At 43.8% G+C, this 14801-nt stretch overlaps 2 protein-coding genes across 2 annotated transcripts in view; both read left to right on the plus strand.

Annotated features, from left to right (window-relative positions):
• The window catches only part of LOC120909801 (zinc finger protein 721-like), a 53114-nt gene extending 40724 nt beyond the window's left edge, over positions 1-12390 (plus strand). The window contains exons 6-8 of the mRNA XM_040321531.1: positions 4406-4555; positions 4785-4908; positions 9063-12390. Coding sequence (XP_040177465.1) covers positions 4406-4555; positions 4785-4908; positions 9063-10273 — 1485 coding nt within the window. The 3' untranslated portion in view covers positions 10274-12390. The remainder of the gene's footprint in view (positions 1-4405; positions 4556-4784; positions 4909-9062) is intronic.
• LOC120910546 (zinc finger protein 850-like) overlaps positions 1-14801 on the plus strand; it is a 1103195-nt gene that overhangs the window by 760487 nt on the left and 327907 nt on the right.

The raw sequence follows: 14801 nt of genomic DNA on the forward strand, positions 1-14801 counted from the left end.
TTCATCTCTAATGTTCTGTTTCCAAGAAATGAGGTGGAAGAAGGTCCATCTCTAATGTTCTGTTTCCAAGAAATGAGGTGGAGGAAGGTCCATCTCTAAGGTTCTGTTTCCAAGAAATGAGGTAGAAGGTCCATCTCTAATGTCCCGTTTCCAAGAAATGATGTGAAAGAAGGTCCATCTCTAATGTCCCGTTTCCAAGAAATGATGTGAAAGAAGGTCCATCTCTAATGTTCTGTTTCCAAGAAATGAGGTGGAGGAAGGTCCATCTCTAATGTTCTGTTTCCAAGAAATGAGGTGGAGGAAGGTCCATCTCTAATGTTCTGTTTCCAAGAAATGAGGTGGAGGAAGGTCCATCTCTAATGTTCTGCTTCCAAGAAATGAGGTGGAGGAAGGTCCATCTCTAATGTTCTGTTTCCAAGAAATGAGGTGGAGGAAGGTCCATCTCTAATGTTCTGTTTCCAAGAAATGAGGTGGAAGAAGGTCCATCTCTAATGTTCTGTTTCCAAGAAATGAGGTGGAAGAAGGTCCATCCCTAAGGTTCTACAGAACTTTTTTTCAGGGTGTGGTTTGATAGTTGTAGACTTGTTTAGGATTAAGTTATAATAAAACAACAACACTAAGCTTTGGTTATTAATTGACAAATACGAAAACACTTTGGCAACTGTGAGAAGGAGGTGAGCAATAAAGAGGACTTCCTCCCCGGCTATCATGACAATCCATGGACAACCGTACCAATACACGGCAACAAAATACAGGCAATGAAATGGCAGAACATCCAATCCAATGAGGATTTGTCTTTCACCGAGGAAGCTGGAAAAGCTGAGTTTTCATTGGTCCAGATAATGTATTATTAATTAGAAAACCACATGTATATTTTTGCAAGACTTTATTGTTTATTAGTTATTCCAGTTCTCCAAAATAAAAAAGAAAGCTCTACATTTTATTCTCTTGAGTATTTTTTTTTACTTAGTTTTTTTTCCACCTACGACCGTAATTCTTAGATCAGGGATCCTCAAACTACGGCCCTTCAGCTGTTGCGAAACTACACATCCCATGAGGCATTGTAATACTCTGACATTCACAGACATGACTAGGCATGGTGGGAATTGTAGTTCCTGAACAACTGGAGGGTCGTAGTTTGAAGACCCATGTCTGATATGATTGGAAAGTGCTCCTTTCGTAGAGAGTCGTCCATTCATGTTCTAATAGTAGAGAAAATCCAGTTCCACGTGTGTGTCGTTTTGTACCCGAGAGGTCGACAAACTGGGTCTCGGTGTGGAGAACATACAGTATCTAATGCCCCTTTCACGGGGAGGACCGATTCAATTTTTTAGGTGGAACCAATCGGACCATCTATTGCTCTCTGTAGACTGGAGGGTATTAACGGATGGCCTTTGACACCTTCCAATCCACAGAGGGCAATGGATCGTCCGATCGGGTCTGCTGATACTTTCATAGTTTGACCATCTTGGTTTTCCCAATTAGATGATCACCATCTTGGCTCAGCTGTATGTGTCGGTGCTTCTTTAACCACTTCCCACCCGGTCAATAGCATATTGACGTCCGGGAAGTGGTTCAGTTATCTTGACTGGACGTCTATTGACGTTCAGCAGGATAACAGCCGTCGCACGCCCCTGGGGCCCTCGGGCAGTGCCCAAGAGTCCCAATGGTCAGTCCACCCCTGTTCCATTCTGATTCCTGAAAAAGAAGAGCAAAGTTATTCCTTTTTTTGGGGAAGTGGGCGGAGTCATGTAAATCAAACCTTTACACCCCGATGGCCAACTGCGCCTCCAGAACCGTTGTTGAATGGTACAACTGTAACCTAATGTTACAGAACCATTTATTCCAAATCACATACAGCTGTCTCAGGCTTCTTGGCCATCATCAGTAAAGTAAAACCCCCCCAAACATTATACTGTACATCGTTTCTGAAAGCATGGACTATGGAGAATAAAACGGTGGTAGTTCTATAATTGGATGTCACATGATATAAGTGCAGTGGTTTATCAAACCCATATTTTCAGTAAAAAATGCACTGAAGGAATTTTGAGTGAACACATAAACTATGAGGTTGCACCAAGATACTAGATACCAAACATGTCAAGCCTTAAAATTCCACCCTGGTGAGATGGCCCCAAAATTTGGTACACTAATGCCGCGTACACAAGATCCGAATTTCCGACAACAAAACCATGCTTTTTTTTCCCCAACGGATGTTGGCTCAAACTTGTCTTGCCTACACATGGTCGCACAAAAGTTGCTTGGAAATTCCGATGATCAAGAACGCCGAGAGGTACAACAGTACGATGAGCCGAGGAAAAAGGAAGTACAATGATTCCGAGCATGCGTCAAATTGGTTCCTAGCAAGCGCAGCACTTTTGTGCATCGGAAATGGCTACACACGATCGGAATTTCCGACAGGACTTTTCTTGTCGGAAAAATTGAGAACCAGCGCTCAAACATTCGTTGTCGGAAATTCCGACAGCAAATGTCCGATGGAGCCTACACGCGGTCGGAATATACGACCAAAAGCTCGCATCGAACATTTGTTGTCGGAAATTCTGATCATGTGTACGCGGAAATAAGTCTTTCATAGGCAATGCTTTAATAGCCTTTACAGGTCATCCATTTAGATTCAACCATAAATAATGGCCTTAGATTTTCCGTTTTAACGTCCGTGTGTGAGGTGATACCTAACAGGTATGGGTACAGTTGATGTTGAGTTCCACTGACATGTATGTTTACGTTTATATGTACGTGAAGGTGGGGGCTTTACATTTTTTTTGGGGGGGGTGTTTAAGTGCTTGCATATAATAATAATAATTTGATGTATATTTTATTTTAATAAAATAATATGTTATTTTTCATTCTATATCCTTGTTGTTTTTTATTTTAACTCGGGTATAACATATGCAAACAATTTTTAGACTGTTCTAAAAAGAAGTTGTTACCGTATTAAAAAGCAACAAAGGCCGACGTTTTTTATATCCTCTATGAGGCGGTGATCTCACTTATTCTCAGTGAACCGAACAAACAGGAAGTGATGTCAAGTATATACAGGAAGTGATCTAAGATACAGACAGGAAGTTCCCGGTGAGACGAGAGGAAGTAGAGAGGAGACATTGCTAGAACTGGCAGCAGAGGAGGTAATAAGATATTATTTTATATTTACACCCAGTAACCCCCCGTCATGTCCGTCCTCTTCTTCCATATTCCTATATCTTCAGTGCTACCCATATGTAGATATATATCATTGAAGTTTATATATTGTTTTTATTTTATAGACCAGCTACATCCTAAATATAGAACTATGTACCCAACTGTCCATCCAAAACCTCTGGTTCATAGACCGGATACATCCTAAATATAGAACTATGTACCCAACTGTCCAACCAGAGCCTCTGGTTTATAGACCGGATACATCCTAAATATAGAACCTTTTTATCCAACTGTCCACCCAAAACCTCTGGTTTATAGACCAGATACATCCTAAATATAGAACCATTTATCCAACTGTCCATCCAAAACCTCTGGTTTATAGACCAGATACATCCTACATATAGAACCATTTACCCAACTGTCCAACCAGAGCCTCTGGTTTATAGACCAGATACATCCTAAATATAGAGCCATTTATCCAACTGTCCAACCAGAGCCTCTGGTTTATAGACCGGATACATCCTACATATAGAACCATGTATCCAACTGTCCATCCAGAGCCTCTGGTTTATAGACCGGATATATCCTAAATATAGAACTATTTATCCAACTGTCTATCCAGATCCTCTGGTTTATAGACCGGATACATACTAAATATAGAACCATTTATCCAACTGTCCATCCAGAGCCTCTGGTTTATAGACCAGGTTCTACAGTAAATACAATAAAAGATAAAGCTCCTGATTTTTGTGATTCGATGGAAGTGATGCTGCGATTCTGTACCTCACGTTATGTTAGTGGAGGATCGCTGGCTCTGTGAAGGACGCGGATAAACTCACACCGCGCTGCCACCTTGTCTTCACAGAACAAGTTTCTAGAGGTCATCAAGAAAGACTCAATGAGCTGCTGACAGGAGAGGTGAGCGGTGCCGGGAATTCTGGGACATTATCCAGTAACAGACAAGGGATGTGTCTGGATGGTGACTGTATCATTGTGTGTGTCAGGTTCCTATAAGGTGTCAGGATGTCACTGTCTATTTCTCCATGCAGGAGTGGGAGTATTTAGAAGGACACAAGAATCTCTACAAGGACGTCATGATGGAGAATCAGCCGCCCCTCACATCACAAAATTACACCATCCCTCACCATGATCAGGTAGGTGGGACTGAGCATGTAGACCTAAAATGTATCATAAGCTATGAGATGACAATCCTCTGTTATCTCAATCGATCATTTTTGGCGTTTAGGGTGATGAACCGAACAATGTCAAAGTTGAGGTAAAAGTTGAAAAAGAACAGACGTTGGTCATGGAAGATCAGCCGTCTGTGGAGGACGGTGGCCATCTGTGTTTCCGGGATTCCATAAAGAAAGATGACAATCGTTTACACCATGATGAGGTAGATGGGACTAAGCCAAAAAAAGCCACAAAAAAATTCTATTTTTTGAGATTACATTCTTCCACAATATGTAATCTCTTGCTCCTTTCTACAAATGTTTTCTCTCGTCTTGGGGGTTTAGGCTGAAGAACTGAAATACATAAAAGTTGAAGTCAAAGAGGAAGAAGAAGAGATGTTGGTGAGTGGAGATCAGCAGTCTATGGAGGAGGGTTGTCCTCTGGATTCCCAGAAGTCTACACAGGAAGATCTCCAATATATAGAGAATGGGAGATCAGGAGATCAGCAGTCTATGGAGGAGGGGGAGATGATTATGAAAAGTAAACAGGAGGAATCTTCTCTACATATAGACACAAGTAAGTCATAAACACTAAATGCAAAAAAAGTTCACATTTTCCATTTTACTTTTATGAATATAACATATTTAGAGTGTTCCATGGATTGAAAAATACGAATTTATAAAAAGCGGTTGATCCAAAGAACGGCATAAATTCTTCTAAAAGACAATCCGATATCATCCCAGAACAAAAGTTCTTCGATGATCCTTTCTACAAAAGTCATATTTTCTATTTATACAGTATATCCTATATTTAGAAACATATCCAGGCTTTTTATGTAATATCATAAGACAGCTAGAACTTTTTGCTTTTACATAAAATAATACTTTCTGAATTATATTGTCTTCCAACCAAATAGGGTAGAGATCTTGTACATCTAAATAGTCCATCTCCATTCCTCAATATAATGTCATGTTCCCAACAAATGAGGAGGAGATACTGAGATTTCAGGCTTGGCTGGCTTAAATCAGATTTGGTCTCCACCCAGAGACTGGCCACATTAATCACCTTGCAGGTGGACAGACAGACATGGAGAAGGCCATATGAAAGGTCCATCTCCATTCCTCAATATAATGTCATGTTCCCAACAAATGAGGAGGAGATACTGTACACCATATGAAAGGTCCATCTCCATTCCTCAATATAACGTCATGTTCCCGACAAATGAGGAGGAGATACTGTACACCATATGAAAGGTCCATCTCCATTCCTCAATATAACGTAATTTTCCCAACAAATGAGGAGGAGATACTGTACACCATATGAAAGGTCCATCTCCATTCCTCAATATAACGTCATTTTCCCAACAAATGAGGAGGAGATACTGAGATTGCAGGCTTTTCTGGCTTAAATCGGGTTTGGTCTCCACTCTCCACCCAGAGACTGGCCACATTAATCACCTTGCAGGTGGACAGACAGACACGGAGAAGGCCATATGAAAGGTCCATCTCCATTCCTCAATATAATGTCATGTTCCCCACAAATGAGGAGGAGATACTGTACACCATATGGAAGGTCCATCTCCATTCCTCAATATAACATGTGTCCTCCCCCTATCTTATTACCTCGCCATTATTGCTGTCTACCCTATGGAAGGTCCATTGCTTTTCTTAACTCCTTCAGTTCCATGCTATAGCCGAATAACGGCTACAGCGCGGATCTACTTTGCCGGGAGACTGTCAATAGACGTCCTACCTTTTGCACGCTACCTGCGTGCCCCCTGCAAGGGCGCGTGTGGCGGCACGCTGTGATCACAGTCAATGAGACTCAGGTGATCACAGATCCGAGTAAGGGGCCGATCCCGGCCCCTTACCACATGATCAGCTGTCAGCCAATGACAGCTGATCACGTGATGTAAACAGAAGCTCGGTAATCGTTGCTGATAGAGTGAGGAGAAAAAAAAGCTGATCACTCGACGTCCACCCAAAACGGGCCGACGGTGGCAATGTATTCATCACCCCCGTGCCGAACATACCCCCTCCCCTTCCCCCCTCTTCTTTCCTTCTCCCCTCTGGACTCATTTTCCCCCTCCTTTCTTTTTCTTTTCTTTTGTCTACTCCTAATTTTTCACTTTCTTTTTGCCTCCCTCGCTCTTTCTATCTGAGGTTTCCTGAGGCCGAGTATTTGTTAGAGACGCAGCCATTCCGACTACAACATAATCTTGACTAAAAACACGAGATAGATTGCTCAGGTTGATATTGCAGGTGCTAGCTAGCTGGAGCGGAACTGTCTATGGTTTAACTATGGGAGTGCCCTGGTACTGAACCTGTCTGGGGCGACAGTAAAGATGCTTGATTATACAGTCGGAATGTGACTCTCACTGCAAGTTTACGTGTTTGTGATATGGTCGAGTGAGGCCACAGTTGTTCTGTACATTTCTGTATTTCATTGTGAAAAAGAAAATCTAATAAAATTCATATTTGGAAAAAAAAAGCCGATCACCGGCTTCTGTGCAAGGGACATCGGTCCCGAAGAGGAACAAACACAGGCACCTCATCTGTGCCAACCAGTGCCACCTGCTAGTGCTCACAGTGCCATGAATCAATGCCCACCAGTGCATAACAGTGCCATCTATCCAGGGCTGTGGAGTCGGTAGATAAATGTTCCGACTCCGACTCCTCAGTTTTATGTACTTCCGACTCCGACTCCCCGACTCCAACTCCTCTGTATTAATATGCGAATGTATTTTATACATTCCTTGAGGGAAAGAAACGCAACCTACCACAGGACTACTGGCTGGGAAGCCAACAGTCTACTGTATTGCACAGTTTAAGCAAAAGACAAACACAATGAAAACAATCAAGTGACTGGATAGTAGCAGCAGGCATAAACATCAGGAACAGGATCTTTACCAGTTCAAAAATACAAACCACATTATTTGGTTGTTTTAGAACAAAAACAAAGCTTATCTATAATGAACCAAAAACAAAATCTGTAAAACCTAGAAATGGTTTATATTAATCTTGAAATGTAGTTATAGGCTTAGCAAATGCTAATCAATTCAATGTAGAGTTCTAAGGAAGAGAATTGCCTCTGCCAGATCCTCTTTCATAGAGGCTCTTAAGCTATTAAGCTAACTATTCTGGCCTCATCACTAACGATCTCTGGATAAACAAGGATGGCTTCTTCAACAGTAAGTTTTGATGAGCGATCATACTTTTCAACTTCTTTTAGTGCTTTATAAAACTCCTGTTGGAATTTTTTTATTTGGACACTTACTGGTTCTCTAACATGCGTTCCCTGTAAAAGCAGAACACAACACTATGGAAAGTATAAGTATTGCAGCTCCTAATTGTGCGTTGCGTGCCATATAGTGAAGCACATGAAAAGCATGCTTCTTCACGGTCACTTAACGTGTTCGTTTTGCAGTTACGTGAGGCACTGCATGCATTGGTCTTTATTCTTACAGTAGAGAAGTCATTAATTATAACTTTTTGTGAATTGGGACATTTAAACTTGCTTTTTTTTTTTTTTAATTCCAATCTAAATTTAGTAGGAGTCGGAGTCGGTGCATTGTTTGCCGACTCCGACTCCAGGTACCCAAAATTTCCCCCGACTCGGACTCTGACTCCACAGCCCTGCATCTATCAATGCCCATGAGTGTCACCTATATATGCCCACCAGTGGTGCCAATCAGTGCTGCCTATCAGTCTAACCTATCAGTGCCCATCACTGCCAGCTATCAGTGACACCTATTAGTGCCAATTCTCAGTGACACCTATCAATGCCCATCAGTGCCACCCCTTAATGTCACCTATCAGTGCCACTGATTAGTGCCGCCTTATCGGTGCCCATCAATGTATTATTTCCAATTCTCAGTGCCCACCAGTGCCACCTATCAATGCCCATCAGTGCCACTTCTCAGTGTCACTTCTCAGTGCCCATCAGTGCTGCCTTCTCAGTGCCCATCAATGTATTAGTGCCAATTCTCAGTGCCACCTATCAATGCCCTTCAGTGCCACCCATCAGTGCCACCTGTTAATGTCACCTCTCAGTGCCCATCAGTGCCGCCAATCAGTGCCACCTTATCAGTGCCCATCAATGTAATAGTGCCAATTTTCAGTGCCCACCAGTGCCACCTCTCAGTGCCCATCAGTGCCGCCTTATCGGTGCCCATCAATGTATTAGTGCCAATTCTCAGTGCCCACCAGTGCCAGCTATCAATGCCCTTCAGTGCCACCCATCAGTGCAACCTCTCAATGTCGCCTCTCAGTGCCCACCAGTGCCGCCTATCAGTGCCCACCAGTGCCGCCTTATCGGTGCCCATCAATGCAGCCTATCAGTACCCATCAGTGCAGCCTCATCAGCGTTCATCAATGAAGGAGAAAAATGTATTGCCCAGCAAGGAAGTGGTTAATTTTGCTTTCATGTTTTCAGGAAGTGAGGTGGAGGAAGGCAGATCTCCGTTCTCATAATGATAATGTTCAGTGCACAAACTCTGTTGCGTGGTTTGGGTTTAGTGTATCCTTCTGTTTTATATTCTTGTTTGCACCAAATTTCATGCCAGAGCCCTAATCTGTGTTCTAACCTTTATCTGCCTTGTATTTGTATTTTAATGTTATGATTGCAGACAGTTCCATGACAGAGCTCCGCAAATATGTTTCGTCCTCGATCGACGTATATGATGCATGAAGAACACTTATAATATGTTTTTAAAAATGATTTTCCAACAGGTGGACACTATGTCTGGAATATCTCTGAGGGACATCCTATTGTATCTCCAGATTATAACGGAATCACACAAAGTTCTTCAGGAAAAACTTCTATTACTCTAAATATACATCAAAGACCTTCCCAAACAGAGGGATCGATGGATCCCTCCGATCCTAAAGAATCATCTAACCAATCAGATCTTGTTCCTCCAGATATCTCTAAAACCTCTCGAAGGGCTAATAGATCTAAAGGACCATCTAAAGCCATAGAAAGTTCTTTAAGCCGTAAAAGAACCCACACAGGAGACCGTTCATTGTCGTGTTCAGTGTGCGGGAAATCATTTGCCGAAACCAGCACACTTTACAGGCACCAGAGAATTCACACAGGTGAGCGTCCTCATTCATGTTCGGAGTGCGGGAAAAGATTCTTTGAGAAAGGAAAACTTCTTACGCACCAAAGAATTCACACGGGCGAACGTCCTTATTTATGTTCAGAGTGCGGGAAATGTTTCACTGAGAAACAGTTGCTTCAAAAACACCAAAGAATTCACACAGGTGAGCGTCCGTATTCATGTTCAGAGTGCGGGAAAAGTTTCATTCAGAAAGGAAACTTTCTTAAGCACCAGCGGAGTCACACAGGTGAGCGTCCCTATTCATGTTCGGAATGTGGGAAAAGATTCATTGTGAAATATGGACTTGTTAGACACCAGAGGATTCACACAGGTGAGCGCCCTTATATATGCTTAGTGTGCGGGAAATGTTTGACAGAGAAAACAACATTCCTTTTGCACCAGAGAATTCACACGGGTGAGCTTCCATATTCATGTTCAGAGTGTGGAAAATGTTTTGCTGTAAAGAAATCACTTCTTACACACCAGAGAATTCATACGGGCGTGCGTCCTTATTCCTGTTTAGTGTGCGGGAAATGTTTCAATGTGAAAGACGGGCTTGTTAGGCATCAGAGGATTCACACGGGCGAGCGTCCCTATCCGTGTTCAGAGTGCGGGAAGTGTTTAGTTGAGAAGGGAAGCCTTCTTAGACACCAGGGATGTCACACGGGTGAGCGCCCTTATTCGTGTTCAGAGTGCGGGAAATGTTTCGGCGAAAAAGCAAGCCTTCTTAAACACCAGAGAATTCACACGGGGGAGCGTCCTTTTTCATGTTCAGAGTGCGGGAAAGGTTTCATTCAGAGAGGAGACCTTCTTAAACACCAGCGAATTCACACGGGTTAGCCCGCTTTTCAGCCTGTAGGAAGCATTTAATCTATAAAATAGTTTTGCTAAAGAGAGTCAAAAACAGCCTCAGCCCAGACTCCATTCAGGCCATGCCTCCAACGTGTTTCGCCCCACCCTTGAGGCTTAGTCATGGAGGTCTTACCACAGATACTGCTGGAGTTAACCCTGAAAGCCTCAGATTTTTCCAGGGGAGGGTGGCTGATAGGCTTAATGGTATACTATGCCACTATAAACCCCCAACAAAAGTTTGGGTTGCCGCTGCAGGTTCGTATTGGTCCAGGCCCAGTAACTTACGGTGAGAGTGCAGGCTGGGGAAGAGCTTGTCTCGGCTCACTAAATGCAAGCATGAGGAAAGGAAATGGCCCAGGTGCCGCACATCCAACAAAACCCAGTGATATCTGTAGTGAAAAGCAGCCTCAGCCCACTCTCCATCCAGACCATGCCTCCAACATGTTTCGCCCCACCCAGGAGGCTTAGTCATGGAGGTCTTGAGCAGCTGAGGCTGCTTTCACTACAGATACCACTGGGTTTAACCCTCAACCCTCAGATTTTCCAGGGGAGAGGGGCAGATAGGCCCAATGGTATACTTTGCCACTATTAACTCACACCAAAAATTCAGGGTGCCAGTCCAGGTCCGGTAACTCACGCTGAGAGTGCAGGCTGGGGAAGAGCTTGTCTCGGCTCACTCAATGCAAGCACAAGGAAAGGAAATGTCCCAGGTGCCGCAAATCCAACAAAACCCAGTGATATCTGTAGTGAAAAGCAGCCTCAGCCCAGTCTCCATCCAGGCCATTCCTCCAACATGTTTCGCCCCACCCATGAGGCTTAGTCATGGAGGTATTGAGCAGCTGAGGCTGCTTTCATTACAGATACCACTGGGTTTAACCCTGAACCCCGCAAGCCTCAGATTTTCCAGGGGAGGGGGGCAGATAGGCCTATACTTAAAGTATACTAAGTATACTTTGTCACTATTAAACCACACCAAAAATTCAGGGTGCTGGTCCAGGTCCGGTAAGCCACACTGAGAGTGCAGGCTGGGGAAGAGCTCATCTCAGCTCACTAAATGCAAGCATAAGGAAAAGAAAATGTCCCAGGTGCCGCACATCCAACAAAACCCCAATGATATCTGTAGTGAAAAGCAGCCTCAGCCCAGACTCCATCCAGGTCATGCCTCCAACGTGTTTCGCTTCAGTCACGAGGCTTAGTCATGGAGCTCATGAGCAGCTGAGACTGCTCTTACTACAGATACAGCTGGGTTTAACACTTAACCGTCGGCTAATGAACCCATTTCACCAATGGACTGTTCTAGAGGTTGCCGTAGGCTAATGAACCCATTTCACCAATGGACTGTTCTAGAGGTTGCCGTAGGCTAATTAACCCATCTCACCAATGGACTGTTCTAGAGGTTGCCGTAAGCTAATGAACCCATTTCACCAATGGACTGTTCTAGAGGTTGCCGTAGGCTAATGAACCCATTTCACCAATGGACTGTTCTAGAGGTTGCCGTAGGCTAATGAACCCATTTCACCAATGGACTGTTCTAGAGGTTGCCGTAGGCTAATGAACCCATTTCACCAATGGACTGTTCTAGAGGTTGCCGTAGGCTAATGAACCCATTTCACCAATGGACCTTTCTGTAGGGTGCTGAACCCATCTCACCAATGGACTTTTCTGTAAGCTGCTGAACCCATCTCACCAATGGACCTTTTTATAGTTTGATATGTACAACTCTAACCATTTCACCGGAGACGCCTGCAGAAAACTCTGGCCATCACATATATAGACCGTATCACAAAAGAGGAAATCTCGAAACGCTGTGGTATACAGAGGCTAAAAGATCGGAGGCTACCCGACCCCTGCCTAACCAAAATTGCAATGTGCTGGATGCCACCACACAAGGAAGACCACCAACAACTTGGTGGTCCACATTTAAAACCATCCTGAAAGCCATTGAGGTTCAATGGGACGAGGCTGAGCTGGTCACACCTGACAAAATTCGATGGAAAGCACTTACTGCCCAATGCGCCAAATTGCGTAAGAGGAACTAAGTCTAATGCCGCGTACACGCGATCATTTTTCGGCATGAAAAAAAATCGTTTTTAAAAAAAATGTAATTTAAAATGATGGTGTGTGGGCTTCACATCGACAACATTTTTTTTCGAGCATGCTGCATTTTTTAACGACGTTTTAAACAATGTCGTTTTTCGGGTTGTAAAAAATTATCGTGTGTGGGCTAAAACGACGTTAAAAACCCGCGCATGCTCAGAAGAAAGTTATGAGACGGGAGCGCTCGTTCTGGTAAAACTACCGTTCGTAATGGAGTAAGCACATTCATCACGCTGTAACAGACAGAAAAGCGCGAATCGTCTTTTACTAACACGGAATCGGCTAAAGCAGCCCCAAGGGTGGCGTCACCTGCATGGAACTTCCCCTTTATAGTGTCATCGTATGTGTTGTACGTTACAGCATTTTCAAAAAACGATGGTGTGTGGGCAACGTCGTTTTAATGATGAAGTTGGAAAAATTTCGTTTTTTCTACATGCCGAAAAACACCTTTTTTTTTCATGCCGAAAAATGATCGTGTGTACGCGGCATAAGTATAGGCTGCGGTGCATCACTGCTTCTCTTTTACTTAAGAAACTTTTTTTTTTATTATTGATACAGCTAATGTATAATTAATAAAGTCGCTATATATTTTTCACCTAAGATTCACACATGTTCCAAACGAATAATAATTATTAATTAAAATACAGGATTCATATACAGTAGCACTAACAGTTTGTACAATACAAAAGAAGGCATGATATTTACAATGCAATTCACTAGAAGAGAGCTAGGGGGCCCCGTTTGTGAGCGCTTACAATTTAAAGGGAAATGATACAAAGGTTAATCACTGTGGAGGGGGATGAGTTGATCGACAAAGTAAAAGTCCAATTGTTAGGTAGGGGTGCGATAAGCTTTCCTGAAGAGATGAGTTTTCCGGGATCACCTAAAGGCAGGGTAGATGGTAGCTGGACAGTTTGGGGATAGGGTGTTCCAGAGGATGGGGGAGGCTCTGGAGAAGAACACAAGAGGAGACGACAAGGGAGTTAAAGAGCAGAAGGTCTTGGAAGGAGCCAAGTGGAAGGTTTGTAGAGGTTGATGATGTACCCGAGGGCAGAGTTGTGAACGGCCTTGTAAATTATTAATATTAAAGTGGAACTAAAACCATCCATTTAACGGTTGCAAAAACAGTTACATTCCCAGCATGCCGGGAGTGCCAACTGTCACATTTTCTTGTGCTCTCAACCCAACTGTCAAACCATCCAATGGCTGGTGTCATAACTGATCACACGTGCAGCTGCAGATCAAACAGAGACCAAGATGGCGGCTTCCTTGGCTGAAAACGATAGGAGGGTTTAGTTCCGCTTTAATTATGTTTACAAATGTGTGACTTGGTGTAAGTTGGGTGAATCCTGGGTGAAAACATTGATAAATAGACCCCTAAAGCTTCATTTTATTGTATGTTATTCATTTATCATGTGTTTTTACAATAAACAAGACGGCTCCGCACTTTACAATATTTTGTTCTCAGAACAATTTTTTTCTTTGAATTTATCATGATTCTTAGATGATCGGAATGTGATCAGTTCATAGAGATTCACCCATTGGTGTTTTATTAATGAGATGGAGAGTCCAGAAGGTCCAGTTCTGCACAAGGGACAGCGGAAGTATACATGGAGCCACTACAGATGCCATATGTAACGGTCCAGACCCTTTATCTGAACATGCAGGTCAAGAGGGGAGTGAGAAAGTGCCCCTCCCCCCGAACCATACTAGGCCACATGCCCTCAACATGGGGAGGTGCTTTGGGGGAGGGGAGCTCCCCCCCAAAGCACCTTGTCCCCAAGTTAATGAGAACAAGGGCCTCTTCACCAGGCCCAGTGGTCCCATGTCCCGTCACTTGCCAAAAGCCAGGTAAACATGGGTGTTCCCGGGTGGGGAATCCTGCTGTCATGTTATGGTTGTTAAGGAGCAGGCGGCAGCCGCATCCTTAACAACCATGACTCATCAGCTGTCAGCAGGTTTCCCTCCCAGCCGCTAGGGGGCGTGCGTGCCCACCGCCTCCCACGGGTGGCGATGCCCGTGCCTATCGGCTGCGATGTCCGCCAGGTGCTTGCGATCGGCAAAGAAAGAACCAGGACCATGGATCTCCGTGTGTAAACTCAGAGATCCACGTCCTGTCAGGGAGAGGAGACAGATGGTGTGTCCCTTGTACATAGGGACACCAATCGGTCACCTCCCCCAGTCAGTCCCCTCCCCCCACAGTAAGAATCACTCCCTAGGGAACACATTAACCCCTTGATTGTGCCCCCTAGTGTTAACCCCTTCCCTGCCATTCACATTTATACAGTAATCAGTGCATATTTATAGCACTGTTCGCTGTATAAATGTGAATGGTCCCAAAAATGTGTCAAAAGTGTCCGATGTGTCCCCAGCAATATCGCAGTCCTGACAAAAATCGCAGATCGTCGCCATTACTAGT

The sequence above is a fragment of the Rana temporaria genome, chromosome 8 (genome assembly GCF_905171775.1).
Source record: "Rana temporaria chromosome 8, aRanTem1.1, whole genome shotgun sequence".
NCBI lineage: Eukaryota > Metazoa > Chordata > Amphibia > Anura > Ranidae > Rana > Rana temporaria.